Source organism: Sesamum indicum, linkage group LG4, assembly GCF_000512975.1.
Source record: "Sesamum indicum cultivar Zhongzhi No. 13 linkage group LG4, S_indicum_v1.0, whole genome shotgun sequence".
Lineage (NCBI taxonomy): Eukaryota > Viridiplantae > Streptophyta > Magnoliopsida > Lamiales > Pedaliaceae > Sesamum > Sesamum indicum.
In genome coordinates, this window is record NC_026148.1 from 8,102,409 (window position 1) to 8,119,622 (window position 17,214).

Here is a 17,214-nt window from a genome sequence, read left to right on the forward strand (position 1 = left end):
ATTTATTATAATTTATAATTATAATTAATTCTTTTCACAATTTTTTTCTTATTATCTCACACTAAAATTTTCTTTTATTCCCGCTTAAGATGAAAAACTAGTAATAAATACCAAAATAATGTATAAATTTGGACCATTCATCATATTAAATCCTGAACATTGATTTAGATAAACTAATATGAACCGTTAGATTGATGATAAATAAGATTATTGAGTTTACCTATCTGTGAACCTTTAACTCAGACCATTGCAATTAACATTTTCGTTCTTTACTTCAAATTTATCTTCAAATAAATCCAAGAGAAAAAACTATTATCATTATACTTTATCTTATGCTCAATCAAAAGGAATATGAAAAATCTTATATCAAGAAAACTTATTTCATCTTATTTTTTCAAATAGAAATAAAATGAGATCACAATTACTCATAATGTTAAACTCCCATTTTGAGTCTTTTCTTAACTTATTATTGTGGAATAAAGTGACCCTGCAAATGTAAAAAAACACTCGATTTACAAAAGAGAACTGTAATTGATGCAAAAGTGAATGATTAGGATGAGACGTTTTACGTCACAACAACAAAAGTTGGCAGCAGTAACTATAGTATATTGGAATCTCTTAACTCATATTATATGGCAATATATATATATATATAGAATGATGGATATATAATTTAAGAAATTTTATTAATTATATGGTAATTGTATCATATTTGTATCTGATTAGTTTAGTTATACTAAATTAATTTGAATAAAAAAAATTAAAATATGAATAAGATATACTTGTCATATTATTAATTTAATTCTACTAAATTTAATTTGGATAAAAATTTTAAAAATAGAAATAATATATACTTGCTTTGTTTTTAATTTGTTTCTACTCAATTTATATGCGGTAAGAATTTTTAGAGATACGGATGGTCTCCCTCTCCCGTGCTTGCTTCCAAGTTCCATTTAAGAGTATTAAGCGAGAGATACGAAGAGACAACTCTGCAGCTAGGAAGGAATTCAAGATCATACCCATCTTCCCTTTCCTTTTTCACAGACATGCATACCGACTTTGAAGGTTTTTTGTTCTGAGAGTTTCTGTCTTCGTTCGTACATTCTCAACTCATTTTGGCCAACAGGGCTAAGAGTGATCAGCAGTTCCAACTTCACATCGATTTACTATGGCTTTTGGGGGTATGTCATATTCAGTTTCGTATCTCTTTCTTTTCATTTTGTATTTTTAATTCTTCGCATAAGGACTTCCGATCCGGGTTATTACAATGATGCTAATGGTTGAAGATAGAGTTTCATCAGTCGTTAGAGAATAAGTTTCAATTTTAACATGAGATAAAAAAAACAAATATTGGAGAAAGAAGATGTCTTTGTGTGTTATCTCACTGTTCAAAGAAAAGAGTTACTGTTGAAGTCATTAGTTAGTGAAAATGTTTCAATGTAAAATTACTGAAGAAAGAAGATGTCTTTTGTGTATTTGTTCCACTGTTGTGTGGATTTTCTTGACTTTTGAGTGTTTGTGTTGGACTGTTCCAATTTTCAGTTTTGTGTAAGAAGCTTGAAGAATGAATAACATCCCTTGCTTTCCCGTTAGAGAAACCTATGAATATATATATCTTTGTTTGTCTGACTTTATATCTCTTCGTGTGTTTGTTTCACTGGTCGTCTGAATTTTCTTGACTTTTCCAAACAATCAGTGAAACAAACACTCCCCGTCTTGAGTTATGCATGAGAAGATTCAAGACTAAATTGACATAGATTTCTTTCCCGATTCAGAAACCCATAAATATTTATTTGTTTGTTTGACTTTATATATCTCTGTGAAGGAGTTGAGGTGAAGCCTGGGCAATGTGTCCTTTCTAACTCAAATGGTAAAAGACTTTGAATTACTCAGGTAAGATCCATCACATCCCCGCATAAAACAAAATTGAACTATTCTTTGTTATATTTTTTTGATTGTTGTGTGCGATAGAGCATGATATCTTATTCAAAACTGCTTAGAACAAGTTTGGAATAGTCTTTGTTATATTTGTTTCATTCTCGTGTATGATATGATATGATAGCACTTGATAACATATTGAACAGTATTAAGAACAAAATTGAATTCATTCCTTGTTATATTTGTTTGATTCTTGTGTTTGTTAAAGTTGATGTCATATTGAATATTGTTTATAACAAAATTGAACCATCTTTTATTCTATTTGTTTGATTTTTGTGTGTGATAGAACTTGATATCATATTTAATACTATTTAGAACAAAATTGAACTGTTCTTTCTTATATTTGTTTGATTGTTGTGTGCGATTAACTTGATATCATGTTGAATACTTATTGTCTTTTAGGCGTCTTTGGGGATTGGCAATGCGACGGAAAAGACCATTGTCCAATGTAGTGTTGGGAGGAAGAGGAGACCAATTATCCTGTGTGCTTTGGTACCATGTAAAGTTGAGTCATGCCGTTTGGAGTTGGAGACATTGATGAAAATGAGACATAGCGAGCTACCAGTTTCGCCACCTTCCCCGATAAGTTCGTCATATATTTGATATTGAATCTTGATTATGTGCTTAGTTTGTTTGAAATTATTATGATTTCGTATAAATATTTTGTAGGTTAGTCTCATATCCATAATATTAGTTGGTCAGCTTTCTTTCTACACACTTGTATGTTTAAGGCAACCTATGTTAAATTAAATATCATTGTAATTCTGTTGTTGATGTTTTATAAGGATATTTTCGTTCCTATGCGATAGTTACACTTACACAACTTTCCCTATAATTATTAGTATATATAAAGCATTGTATGTTTATGTCAAGATAATTATTATTTTTTACGTATGTTAAAGGAGAAGATTATTTCTATTAAATTGGTTAAACAACTATCTGTAATAATGTTTGTGTTTAAAAGTTTAAATAAACATCCGCTAAATTCTTCGGACTATGTAGCTACTCTATAAATTATTTAGGGAAGTTTCATTCTTATGACATGATAACTTTCTCATTGAAGATAAATAAATTTAGTTTGGATAAATAAATTTACATGTCAAATATATTGTATTTCTTTTAGTATTGCAAATAGTAGATGATGTCATGTTTTTTCCTTTATTCGCGGTTATAAACGCATGTATCTTGTTAGCTCTCAGAGTGAATCAAAGAGTCATTTTGGAAAATTAAGTAGGTTTAGGTATCTGGTATTACAGATAGAATTAATGTGTTTGTGTGTTGGGAACAATTTGACAATGAATAGCAAACTAGACATGGTGACATGATATAAAACTTTGGAATACTATATGTTGGTATTCCAAAATTCTTTAGTTTTTTTGGGTGCTTGATCATGTATGCTAACACTATTGATTGTTTTGGTATATCTAGTTTTAGTTAGACCATTTGTTTGATTTAAGCATTGAGATAATGTTGTCAGGAAAAAAGAAGACTAAGGAACCTAGGTTCAAACGGCTCAAGAAGAAGTTTGATGTTGAGTTTGATCAAAATGATGTGTTGATCGAGAGCAAAAATGAAGTTGTTGGTAGCCATGACTGTGAACTGAAGGAAAACGAAGATGTAATTGAGGCAAGTTGTCAACAACGAAGGTAATATGGATAACTGATTATAACTTTGTAATAAGTTTCTTATGTGGATTATTTTTCTTAAATTTATCTTCTTTGTTCAAAAACAATAATTTCTTTAACTTTTTCATGTTCCATTTCGAATCACATTCAACAACTTCTTATTTATTGGTGCATCTTAATTTTCTTTTTGAATTATTCACACAAGATGGAAAGTTGCAGTATGAGTTTAATCCTTATTGAGATGTATTTTGTATTATGATAGAGATACAAAAATAAGTGAAGAGAAAGAAATTTCTCAAGAGATGGAACCCCAAAAAGTTGGTGATGATTATGCCAGAGACTGGGAACGAGAAAATGGTGAATGTCTTATTTGATGGTGGTTCATGATAATGTCAAGAATAGAGATATGTGTGTTCCTTCCTCTCCAACAATATCTCTATTCTTGACATTATCATGAACCACCATCAAATCCTTACATTCACCATTTTCTCGTTCCCAGTCTCTGGCATAATCATCACCAACTTTTTGGGGTTCCATCTCTTGAGAAATTTCTTTCTCTTTACCTATTTTTGTATCTCTATCATAATAAAAAATACATCTCAATGAAGATTAAATTCATACTGCAACTTTCCATCTTGTGTGAATAATTCAAAAAGAAAATTAAGAAACACCAATAAATAAGAAGTTGTTGAATGTGACTCGAAATGGAACATAACAAAGTTAAAGAAATTATTGTTTTTGAACAAAGAAGATAAATTTAAGAAAAATAATCCACATAAGAAACATATTACAAAGTTATAATCAGTTATCCATGTTACCTTCGTTGTTGACAACTTGCCTCAATTATATCTTCGTTTTCCTTCAGTTCATGGTCATGGTTGCCAACAGCTTCATCTTTGCTCTCGATCAACCCATCATTTTGATCAAACTCAACATCAATCTCAAGAGGAGATGATGGTGATAAAGATCAATCTCAAGAGGAGATGATGGTGATTGTTGATAGTCTAAAAAATAGAGGTGTTGTTGGAGATGATGACACACACTCAGCTCAGAACGTGTGTGATCACATTCAACCGAATGACACAACAAATATGTAAGAATGCCTTTCCCTTTGAACTCAAAATAGAAAAAGGTTTGAACTGATTTCATATATAATATAACCTTATGTTGCTGGCAATCTTTTATTCAAGTAAATCTTTATAAACTATATTTAAACACGGAAGATGATTGTGACCATGTCCTTGGTCTTGTGTTTTTAGCTGTGAAAGTGATTTGGAATCGAAGAAGGTAGATGATATAGGTAAATTGATGGGGCTTCAGCTGAGGCTGCAAATTTGAAGAGTGCGATTGAAGTCGTGATGATAAATCAAGGACTTGATATATCTAATAAGAAGGATATACCGACAGATCATGATGAAGCAATGATTGATGCGTGAGTTTTCTTTTATCTTTGCTAGAGATGCTAAAGGTTCAATGTCTCTCAAATATCATAAGATTTTAAGTGTGTGGTGTTTCAATATTCTTGAGTTAATGATGAGCAAATTAGAGCACAGAAAGCCTGATATATTAGTTTGCAGATTTTTTTGTCAAGCACAAATTTCACTAGAGTAAATTTGTTGTCATTTCTTTTTCTACTTTCAGTGCTGTCATTTGATTGTAGCTTTTATCATTGCAGTGATTTTAACATTGTACATGGCACTTCCCATGGATACTCAGTCCAAGTCCAAGAAGAGGACTTTGGAGAAAAAGAAAATATCTAAAAGTAAAATAAATAAATCAGAAGTAAAAGTGGAAGGTAGTTCTGGTACAAGCATATGCAATATGGTTCAGAGTGAAGGGAAGGTAGTTGTGTATGAGGCAAATGAGGAAAAGTCGGTCGTGTACAAGCAGGATGATGTAATTGGAAAGCGATGTGAAGCACAGTCTTTACCGAATGGGTTGATCATTGAAGAATTGGCTAAGAGAGATCCTAAAGGAAAATTAGCTCTACGTGGGAGAAAGGTACACTCATGTCAGCATAATGTCTCGTACATTAGCTTTTTGTATTTTTGCTTGTTAATGTTCAAAGACTTTGTTTGTAATTATATTTGCTTGGAGTTTAGGTCAGAATTCATTTCACTGGGATGTTGAAGGAAAGTGGAGTAGTACTTGACAGTAGCGCAAGCAAAAATCCTTGCAAATTTCGCCTAGGTATAACTTTTGCGACGAATGAATCCTATCATGTTTCTTGACGTAGTGTATTGGTGATGTGTTACCTTTGCTTTCATTAATGATTTGTAACCTTTTGTCTTTTGTTGAATTAGGTGATGAAGAAGTAATGGATGGTTTTAATATGGGCATTGATGGTATGAATGCAGAATCTTCGTATCTCGTATTAACTACATAAATCACATTTCTTCACTTTTATTATTGTCTGTGAAACAAGATAATATTTAATATATTTACACATAATTAAGGTATGCGTCTTGGTGATAAGAGGAGACTTATAATCCCTCCATCTCTAGGGTATGTTTTTACTATTTCAAACTATAAAGAACTCCTGATTTGTAAATTGCTTTATTCACATTTGTTACTTGTGTTTAATATGGTGTAGTTTTGGAGAACAAGGATTTGGTACAAGTGTACCTCCAAATTCATGGCTGGTGTGTGAGGTTGAATTGGTTGGCGTGCAGCGTTAACCTGACATGCCCATTGTTCTCTCAAATAGAAGCATCGGGCGTTTTTTAAGTGAAGTTCAACTTAAGGCGTTATATTTCAATCCAACTTGGACTTTGAAGTAGTAGTATTGCTTGTCTTTTTCTTAGTATGAACATTTGATTGAGAAGTCTGCATAATTTGGAGTGTTGAGATTCTATTGAACAGTACTGATTTAAGTACTTATCTTATTTCGTGAACAATTTTTATTCCTACTGTTAATGGTGTATTATTTTGTTATTTGAGTTTCCTTGTCTGTTAGCCTTTTACTGAGAAGAAAGGCCCTTGGAAGCTGCAGCTGTGATGGGGTAGTAAGTGGTATTGGTATTGTCGTATAAAATAATCAGAAATAAGAAAAAACTCAACTCTGAACCGAACACAGATTTAAAGGACGGCAGAAGCAATGCAACAGGTTTCTTGAATTAGCGGGTGCTGCAACAACTATATGCGTCAAATCTCACTTAAGAGCTATCCAAGCTGCTATATACTTTGAGATTCTCAGGTTGCTACAGGGAATTGGAATTTTCTGATTTAACTTCACTTGGTCTCACTTAATTCAACCTGCTCTCATGGTTTGGGTTTATGTTGAAAACTGCAATGTTGGATACATTTATAGATATTGGATGGATTTATGAAGTGTTGTGTGTCACAGAATCTAGAATTGATTGCTTACAGATTGCAATATACAAGTTGAATTCCAGCAGTTTGATTAAGTGATGTATCAAACTGTTTTACTGGAAAAACAAGTGCAGCAGGGGGTGGTGCAGATATCAATCACCACAGTTCAAACATCTTCATGTGATTGACTTCATTTTCTAATATACAACAAGTGCCTTGGGTGTCTTGAAAACCATGCATCACTTCTTTTACCTAATTCCCTTTGTAAACTCTATATTCCTTTGCATCATTTTTGTCATGGAACTCATTCTCACGTGGTTGGTGTTAGCCTCTCACCTCTCAAACTTCATATCTGCTTTATGGAAAGAGGCAACTTTCTGCATCCAAGTCATCTAATAAACTTTGCTGCTGTTTTTTTATTTTGTTATCACTCATGCAGAGAATCTCTCTTACTTGGCCATTAAAAAAGAATTTAAGTATTTTTATTTTTTCGTCTGTCATCCCAATAATTGCATGACTGTGATGATATGTTAATCTCCATCTCTTTGTCTTCTTACATATTTAAGGCCCTATTCATTTTCTTTCTATAATTAAAACCTCAAGTTGGATCCACCACAAACAAAAATGTATATGAATAAAATGTTAGTTATTTTATTCTTATCCCAACATTCGCAATTTGCAATTTTTTTTTCCGATTCTTTTATTAAGAATATTGAACATTTCCTAAAATTATGAGGAAATACATATAAATAAATATATATATACTAATTACCAACTGCAAATAACTTGACATATTTTCTCACGAAGATAAGAAATAATTACAAATTTTAATTTCATATCTTCGGAAGAAAAATGGATCACGTCTTTATGAATTTTTTGGTGAAGGTGATTCTTAATATTTTCTAAGCCTAATTGTTTCTTGATCACTTCTTGTTTAATTAAATATAAAAAGTCAAAAAGTAAAATAAATAATTTATCAAAATTGAGAAAATAAAATAGTATTAAATATACATGAATACAAAATTATTGATAATGAGCAAATTTAAAAACTACTGAAGGTAAATGGAGGAGCAGCTATGGTTTTTTACGATTTGCTGGGCTATGTGGTAGGATAAGAACAAAATGGTTATGGAACCCAAATTACAGACCCGTTGTGTGTGGTGAAAGACGCATTTATGTGGCACCGTCAATATCAAGAGACGAAGGCAAGGGATTAAATAATTTTATTGCCTTCTCCTCTTGATGTTGATGGAGCCACACAAACGCCTCTTGCACCATGCACAATGGGTCCTGCAATTTGGATTTCATAACCATCTTATTCCTATTATACCATATAGCCCAGCAATTCGTAAGAAACCTCGATTACTCCTTAATATTCAGCAGCTCAAAACAACCTGAAATCCCATCAGCAGGGGCCCCCATCCACGCTAACAGATGCTACAATGGCAGATTCGAGAGTGCCCAAATTAATCTAGCAATAGAACAATCGTGAAGTGAAGCAATACAACAATTTATCCCCCCCCCCCCCCTTCCCCCCCCCCCCCCTCCCAATGATTTTTAAAGTGAAGCAATTTAACTCCTTGTATAAGAAAGTAAATTGCTTTATTTTAAAAAGTATAGGGGGATAAATTGCTATGCATCGCAATTCATGTACTGCGTATATTCTCCCTTATATTCTCTCTATTCGACTTATTTACTTTTATGTTACAAAAAACAAATTTGTTATAAAAATAATATTCTCTTAAGAAACGTAACAATTCTATTACAAGTTATGGACAACGCCAACCAATTAAAAAAAAATTTCTTTTTTAAAAAAGGGTGGATCCACGACTCAATTTTATATTTTTATTTTTAAAAAATATTAATTATTATTATTACATATTAAAATTATTTAATTCTAAATTTAAATGCTTTTTAATTATAATTAATGTTAAAAATTTATTAATAAAAATTATAATCAATTGTTACAGATGTTACAACAAATATAAATATTAAAAATGCCTACATGTTCCACAATCGTATTGGTGGCATTGGTGCCGAGGTCTTCTTATTTTTTCTCAACCACATTTTGTGTTGGCTCAATTTATTCTGTAGGGAGTGGATCAGACCGGGAAGCGCGGCGTAAGCATGAAAAATCAAAAATTGCAATTAAACATACCATTAAATCTCTACTACAAAAAAAGGCAGGATTTGGAGTGGGTTTAGGATCCATTGTTTTGTCTTTGGAGCGGTTTGCAGGACATCAAACTTATTTGAAGCCATTTTTGGAATGATTTTGGTACAGTTGGAAATTCATCCTTACAAATGGCGTTACAAAATTTTAGGAACGGTTCAAGCAAGACGTTCCTATTTGGGACGGGAACTGTAACACTCTATGAAAATCGTTCCTAATATTGAATTTGTCAAAAAAAATTATTTTTTTTAATTGGAACGATTTTAAGAACGGTCAATCTTATTTAGGAACACGTATATAAAACTATTTTAGTAATTGTATTAGGAACGATCTCTCTGAGTTTGGAACATGTACATAAAGTGAAATAACAATGGTATTAGGAACAATCAACCACTATTTAGGAACACTTATTTGAAATAATTTTAGCAATGATATTTGGAATGGTCAATACAATTTTTAGGAATCTGGAAAGACACAATATAACCTAAAAAAGTTTATTACGGTGATAGTTAATAGTAATAGCGTAAATGGATTCTTTTTTAAATTAGAATCAACTCACAACAAAAAGTGTAAAAAGTTTAGAGAAAAGCAGAGAAGTATGCAGAAAAAATTTCCATAAGTAATGTAATTAGCACCAACTAGGAATGGGCGCCGCAACTAATTACCAGAAAATAAGCAATTATGAAGACACATATTTTCATCTTTCTATGTTGTTTTAAACAATTGACTGTGTATACCATGGTAGAAGCTGTGTCTTTCCCCAATTCAGGAACACATGTCTCACCCTGCAAAACCACAAAATATTTATCATATGTATGTTAAAGCATCCCTACAGTGCATAAAACAAACTGTATTGATATTACATAAATCAATTACTCAATGGAAGATAACTTCTTTCACCTGTAAATGCCATATCAATATATGGGCATAAATATCACTCCTTTGGGCAGCTCTAAGCAAGTATCCCTCAATAAACTTCTGCAAATTGGAATTGGGCACCATAAAAAGAAAAAATTCCATTAGGATATTGTAAAAACTTATTTTACCAATCCTCATTATTTGGAACTAAGTACAAGCAGTAAGATGCTGAGGCTACAAAATGCAACACACTTCAAATAAGATGTTCCTTTCTATTACTTCTTTGCCAGTTAAATGCGGAATATCAAGCAATTATTTCCTATGAAGCTACAAATATTTATTGATAATCCCTTACAACATCAAGCATGCTCCAAGTTGTGACCCGCATTAACTGCACCACAAAAAATACAATGAAGACTAGCTCCAGAATATTTTTATTAATTAATTCCAATTATAGTAGATCTGACATCTTCACACAGCCAGATTATTTTTAAAATAATAAGAAAAACATAATCATGTCAAATCTAGAACCAACCTTGTCATCATATTTTAATGCCTGGACCAGCTGAGGCATGAAATACGTAACTCTCACAGACGGATAAGATTCCAACACTCTGAGAACATAAGCCATGACTCGTGGGTGACCTTTATAAGCTGGAGTAAGGAACTCCAAAGCTTGTGTAATTGAACAAGCTGACCAGTGCGGCAATTGTTGCAAAGATCTAAGACAAACCACCAACAGAGAAATAATCAAGATCAAAACGAAAGGTGTAAAAGAGAAATAGCTGAATGAGCACTAAAGAAACGCTAGAAGAAGAAAAGCAGCAAAAACCTGAAGAGAGAAACTGGGGTGTTCCTATTTATAATGAAAAATTAGCCGTTAAATAAAAAAAATAGTCGTTGAATCTTGAATCAAGAAAATCAGAAAAAAGAAATAGGCGGGAAAGCGCCGTTAAAACACGAAGGTATTTTTGGGCTGATCTATGAGGAGACGTGCGGGGTTCTCAAGATCTTCCTTACCTACATCGAGCACGCCAGGAGGAAGCCTGTAATTGTTTTACGCTCTGAAGAGGAGTTTAGGGTTTATGGTTTTTCACTTTTGTGTTTTGGTTGGGGAAACGGAAGTCGCTGTGAAGAAAAAATAAATGCAAAAAAAAAGGGTAAAGATGGATGGATTAGTGTTTCTTGTTTTAGTGTAATTACTCTTTGGTTTTTAGTTCAACTTTTTGGGTGGAAAGCTGATGATTTGATGCCAATAAAATCAAGATTTCTTGAATATTATGCATAGCCCTATAAAAGAAAAGGATACTTTTCCTTGGAAAATAAATTATAAATTATTTAATTTAGTTCCTTATGATACTTAACATTTTTATTTTAGTTAATTAACTTAAACACCTTCTACAAATATAAAGTTTTATTTTTCCAACAAACCGAAAAATTACATTTGCATACCTTTCGATAATTCTTTCTTTATAATTGTACTCATTTTATTAGAGTTTGAATAGAAAATATTGTCGTCAGTAAGTAAAAATACATAACCTTCTAATTTAATCTATCATTCCATATTTTTCATTCCTCAACGGCTTTTTTTTATCAAATAATTATAATTTCGGAATGATTATCTTTTGACTATATATGTTACATTTGTCCCATTATAAATATAATAATATTAATAGGTAGCTTTGTTGATAAATTGTATAACACTAAATGATGGGTAAATTTTGTAACGATTTATTTTTTGGTGGCTGTCAATAATTTTGTTTTAAATTTTAACGAAAGGGGCACAATTGTAAATGTGAGAGCGGTAGTATAAGTTTCAAATACTCATAAAAAAAAGTATAATTATGTATTCTTAAAAGTAATGTGGGTGTAATTAACCATTTCTATTTTATTTTGTAAGTAGTATTCGGACCGTTGTGCTTATTTATAGGTATTTCAAATATTTTAAAATTATTTTGTATTATAATTCATATTCAAATAGCTTACTCTCATATTGAACTAGATTTTTTTTTAAAAAAAAAAAACAAAATACTATGTTGTATTTAAAATTTTTTTAATAAAATTTAGTGTAAGAATGGGAGGGCCTACGAGTAAGACAAGCTTCAAAAACTTCCCATGTTGTTTGGACTTGGAGTACACTTACTTACCTAGGGGGAAATTGTGGATAAGATCTTACATACTTTTGGATAATCTCCCCACCTCTCTTGTCCTATTTAGCCACTTGCTTTAATCCACCTAATTAATTCACCTCATTATTATTTTAAAATAAGATAAATTATAATTACCTTTCACATTGTTTTGGTTCGTTGGAGAATTATAAATTCTTTTAAAATAAAAATAATAATTATGTACTTCTTAATTGTGAACTGAAAATTATTCTTTTTACTTTCTCTTTAAAGAAAATCTTTGTAAAAATGTGAAAGAAACGAAGGTGGAATGCAATAAAATACTTTTAACTTTTTTGAAAATATGACTATAGTTCAAAAAGTGTATATAAATAATAAAATTATAAAATACTTATAATTTTTTAAAATAATAAAAAAAAAATATATTAACTGTATTAAATTCCAAAAAACATAGCTGTAATTTACGTTTTGAGGTAGTTAATAAAAGCAAGATAAGAGAAAAATGCGTGCTACTTAAATTTGATACACGTATAAATCATAATTGTATAAACAATTAAAAACTATTAATGCCATGGTTTGAACTGAATTATAAATAATTTTCTTACCGGTTCACCTAACTATTCTTAAGTTCAGATAAATAATTTATAGTCTTGAATTTGATTATTATGTTTGAAAATATTAATGTTAAGCACATCGCAACTTCCTGTACATCTTCTCTCTCTCTCTCTCTCTCTCTCATCTCACTCCCATGGACATGCCCCCTCTCTAACACACCACGCACTCCCATATTCTCTCTGTCTCTCGTTGTATATGTCCTATTTGTAAAGAGCGTCAGCACTCTGAAACGCGTATAAAGAGCTGATTTTTCCGGGCAAGATCCGATGTTATCGGCGAGTCTTCAACTACCGAGGCAAAAATGATCACTTTCCTGGTAAGAGCTCTCGGGAAATGCTAAACCCCTTTGCTGTAGTTTACTACCGGTCCAGGACATGGCACCATAAGCGCCAAAAATCGGTTTACCCTCCTTCATATGAAGCCGTAAAGGGTAATATCGTTTCTCTCTTGTAAGAATCCCTACGAATTTTATACAGTAAAAGGTTAAAACTTTACTGGTACCTTTTTGATTTAGGGTTTTTTCTGTTTAGATGTGCAGCAAATTGGCAAGGCTTTTGGTTCTTTATGATTTTCAGGAGCGTTGAAAAATTACTGAGCTAATATATCCATATGTATACTGAAAGGAGTTTGTACATACGAACCCATTTATCACCCTCCAATTGAGCTATGGGATGATCGGGACCATGTAGGTCTAACCTGGCGGTCCTCCAGCACTCCGTGATACTTCGCAGGGACGATCTCGCGACCTCACACTAATTGAAGGAATCGCGGATTGATGCTGATGAAAACCCCTTGATTGGGTCTCTTCGCTACCAACTTCGATAGGAGTGGGGCCAGGGACTTGGGGGATGTCAGCTTCGGGTGTTGAGGAGGCCACGGGAGTAGGCTGAAGAGGGGAGGCAGGGGGTGCAACAGCTCGAGCACGAGCGCGAGCTTCAAATTGGGCTTGAAGACGTCGATTGATGCGAGCTTGACTCACCATGTTCGCTGCAAAAAGAGAAGGATTTAGTTAAAAGGTTGTTATACCAGACGAAATAAGATTTGGGAAATCATATCACCTAAGGAACCCTCCACCTGGAGGGGAGCAGGAGTTAAGCGGGCAAGCCAAAGAATCTCTTCTACTAAAATCTTCTTCGGATTATACCGATAAATGGTAATGCTGCTTATTTGATCCCCATCTAAGCCCTCACCTTCGGTAACAGGGGTAGGTTTATCTACCTTTCAATCAAGAGAAAAGGGCCACTCACGACTAGGAAGGGTTTTAACAAAGATGAATTTTGTCTTCCAAGGACCAACATTGGAAGCCAAGGGATCGAGAAACCTACACTCTTTGCGAGATGTTAGTTAGAAAAAACTGGCATTCCCGGATCGCGCGGAGGTCGTAAAGGAGTACAGTGACCAAAAGTTTTCGAAATTAGGTTCAAACCTATGTACTCGCATGATAATGACGAAAAGGATAATATGCCGAATAAAATTGGGAGACAATTGCATAGGGCATAAATTCAGGCGGCGCAAAATGTGGGCCACGCAAGGAGCCAAAGGAAAACGCAATCCTGCTTCAAAATGTTGTAAGGAAAAAGAGCAGAAACCTGGTGGAGGCTGATGCATACGGTCGTTGGGTCGAGGAATAATTATTTCATAGTTAGAGGGGATAAAAAACTTGTCCCTTATATTTTGGATTTGTAACCTTACAGTACTGGTTATCCCCATCCAAGGGTTTCGCTGCAACATAGATTGGGAATGCTCAGGTGCAGGGGCTTCATTAGAATTAGACCTATTCGCGTGAGTAGTGGGACGAGATCTACGTCTAAAGGGCACTAAATCTCTAAGAAGTATATTGGATGGAGTGGAGGAAGAAACAGCAACGGAGTTAGACCCTATGTCAGAAGTATTAGGAGAAGACATGGTACCTGAAAATGAAGGTGAGGATCGAAAGTTGAAGAAGAAGCAACTGGAGAGGGCAACTGGAGATTAAACTCTTCAATGCAGCGGCGTCGAGTAATATATGTGGAAGAAGGAGGACATTTTGAAATGAATGTGTATATATATAACGGGGAAGGCGGTTTCAAATTTGTCCATTGCCCAATCAACAAGCGACACCTGTACTGCGAAAAGGTATAAATCGAGGAATGGGACGATAAGCAATACGTGTAAGCTCGAAAACACTCCGAGATCACCAGCCCAACAGTCGGATGAGACTTTTCGACTTCTAGAGTGATGTCACTCGAGAAGTGGGGGAGTAATGATGAGAGTAATTCTGGAAAAGACCAATATATCCTCCAGAAAAAGGGTAAAAGGGACTTCACGCATTTAAGGTATTTGACCGGGAGTTAATCCCTTGAGGATTATATATTTATGGCATAATTAATGCCCATAACCTCGGACACTTAGCACCGTATGCGTAATGGGGAGAGTATGCATGAAGACGTGGGAAAACACGTCAGCATGACGTGGATGCAATTAGCATAAGAGGGAGAAAATCCCAAAGAGAAGGTAATTTTTCTAGCTTGAATAATTTTACCAGTACTTAGGAGCTGAGGGAGGTTGCTCTTTAGGGATTCTTTTTTAGGTGAAGATTATATTTTATTGTGAGGAAAACTAACTTGGGCGTCGGAGTATCTTCGCCGGGACTCTTCCCGGCTAGGTAACGTTTGTTTCTCATTCTCAGAATCTCGGTGGTCAGGAACGGAAGGCAGATAACAAGCCTAGAGTGCGATCTGCGATATCGAGCCTGATCACGAGTGGATAGTTTAGGACTTTGAATTTATACTCTTGAAAAATACTGACCAGAGAGGAGAAGATGAGTTTGAGTACTGCTGCGGAAGAACCAACAGCCCAGGAAATTCATATTCCAGCAGATATAGAGTGGCAAATGCTGGATAAGTCCAAATTCTTCTTGCTTGGCAGCCTTATTTTCTGGTGCTTCAGCCACTTTATACCCTGGGGTCGTGTTGAAAACCCGGCAACAAGTTGCTCAATCCCATGTTCCCTGCGTAAGAACCGCAATTTGGATCATGAGGCATGAAGGGATTCGTGGATTGTATAGGGGATTCGGAACCTCATTGACGGGCACTATCCCTGCTAGAGCTCTGTATATGACTGCACTTGAGGTTACCAAGAGTAATGTGGGGAAGGCTGCCACTAGGCTGGGGTTTCCTGAGCCTACTTTAGCAGCTGTGGCCAATGCTGTGGCCGGATTAAGTGCTGCAATGGCGGCACAAGTGGTTTGGACACCTGTTGATGTAATCAGCCAAAGACTAATGGTGCAAGGAAATGGTTGAGTTGATGGTGGACGAGTTCAGAGTGCTTTTAGTGCATTGCCGTGCAAATATATAAATGGGGTTGATGCATTTAGGAAGATTTTGAATACAGATGGGGTAAGAGGATTTGGGATATCGATTCTGACATGTGCTCCATCAAATGTTGTTTGGTGGGCGTCTTATTCACTGGCACAGAGGCTTGTTTGGGGTGGAATCGGGTGTTTCCTTTGCAAGAGAGAAGAGGAAAGCCTTGAAAATGGAGTCATAACTGTGAGCAACGTTACAACTAGTGTTACTAAAAATGGATTGAGGCCGGATGCTAAAACTGTGATGGTTGTTCAAGGCCTGAGTGCAGCCATGGCTGGAGGGTTCTCAGCTTTGATCACAATGCCTTTGGACACAAACAAGACAAGGTTGCAGGTTTTGGACGACAATGAGAATGGTAGAAAGGGGCCAAGTTTGGGGCAGACAGTGAGGAATCTGGTGAGGGATGGTGGATGGATGGCTTGTTACAGAGGGTTGGGTCCAAGGTGGGCTTCTATGTCCATATCTGCTATCACAATGATCACTACATATGAATTCTTGAAACGGCTGTCAGCAAAGAATCAACAAGAGTTGACATTATAATTTCACACACAGACAAAAGTAGTATAAAGAATAAGGTTCCTTTTTTTCTTTGTTTTTTATATTTTCTTATGTTTTGACCTTGGTGATATTTCTGACCTAGTTTCTTTACACAAAGCCATAGTTTCCTTTTATTTTCTTTGTAAATAGCGCTTTGTTTATCTCCACGAGTTATATGATGAATTTAAGCAATTCCAGGTTTTTCATTTCACCTATAAAGATGTCTTGATGCGTAATCTGCTGCATTGGTTCTTTTAGTTTATGTCAATGCAACTGTTCTGTATACAACTATCTATAACTGAATAAACGTTGGAGTAGTTTAATTGGGGGGGGGGGGGGGGTTGTCGGAGTTATTTGAAAATCTTTCGAGTTTATGGGGAAACACCAACCGAAGCAGAAGAATTATGCTTAAAAAATTCTACAACTTGCTTTCTTTTTCTTGGAATATATTTGTTTGGGGTGGGGTTGGTTGGTAGTTGATAGGAACTGAAGTTGGCTATCCGGTTTGTCTTAGTCTTGACACCTTTTTTATCTTTTTTAATAAATATCTTGTTTTTTTATTACTGCTATATATATTACAAAAAATTCTTATCTAAATCAAATTTTGATTGGACGAAATCAATAACATAACAAGTATAATACATTTGTTACGTATTACGTTATTTTTTTAAAATTATGCACCA

The 17,214-nt window shown here is 34.2% G+C and overlaps 1 protein-coding gene, 1 long non-coding RNA gene and 1 pseudogene across 2 annotated transcripts; all 3 read left to right on the top strand.

Moving 5' to 3' along the window:
• Positions 919-3,864, top strand: LOC105160186. Its single transcript, XR_847696.2, has 4 exons — positions 919-1,181; positions 1,826-1,893; positions 2,341-2,524; positions 3,416-3,864. It is a non-coding gene; the product is annotated as an uncharacterized LOC105160186 (long non-coding RNA).
• Positions 4,269-6,398, top strand: LOC105160187 (peptidyl-prolyl cis-trans isomerase FKBP15-3-like). Its single transcript, XM_011077454.2, has 7 exons — positions 4,269-4,656; positions 4,823-4,995; positions 5,239-5,564; positions 5,666-5,753; positions 5,867-5,908; positions 6,020-6,068; positions 6,157-6,398. The coding sequence occupies exons 2-7, from the start codon at positions 4,992-4,994 to the stop codon at positions 6,239-6,241; spliced, it is 594 nt and encodes a 197-aa protein (XP_011075756.1). The 5' UTR covers positions 4,269-4,656; positions 4,823-4,991; the 3' UTR covers positions 6,242-6,398.
• Positions 12,712-16,723, top strand: LOC105160190 (annotated as a pseudogene).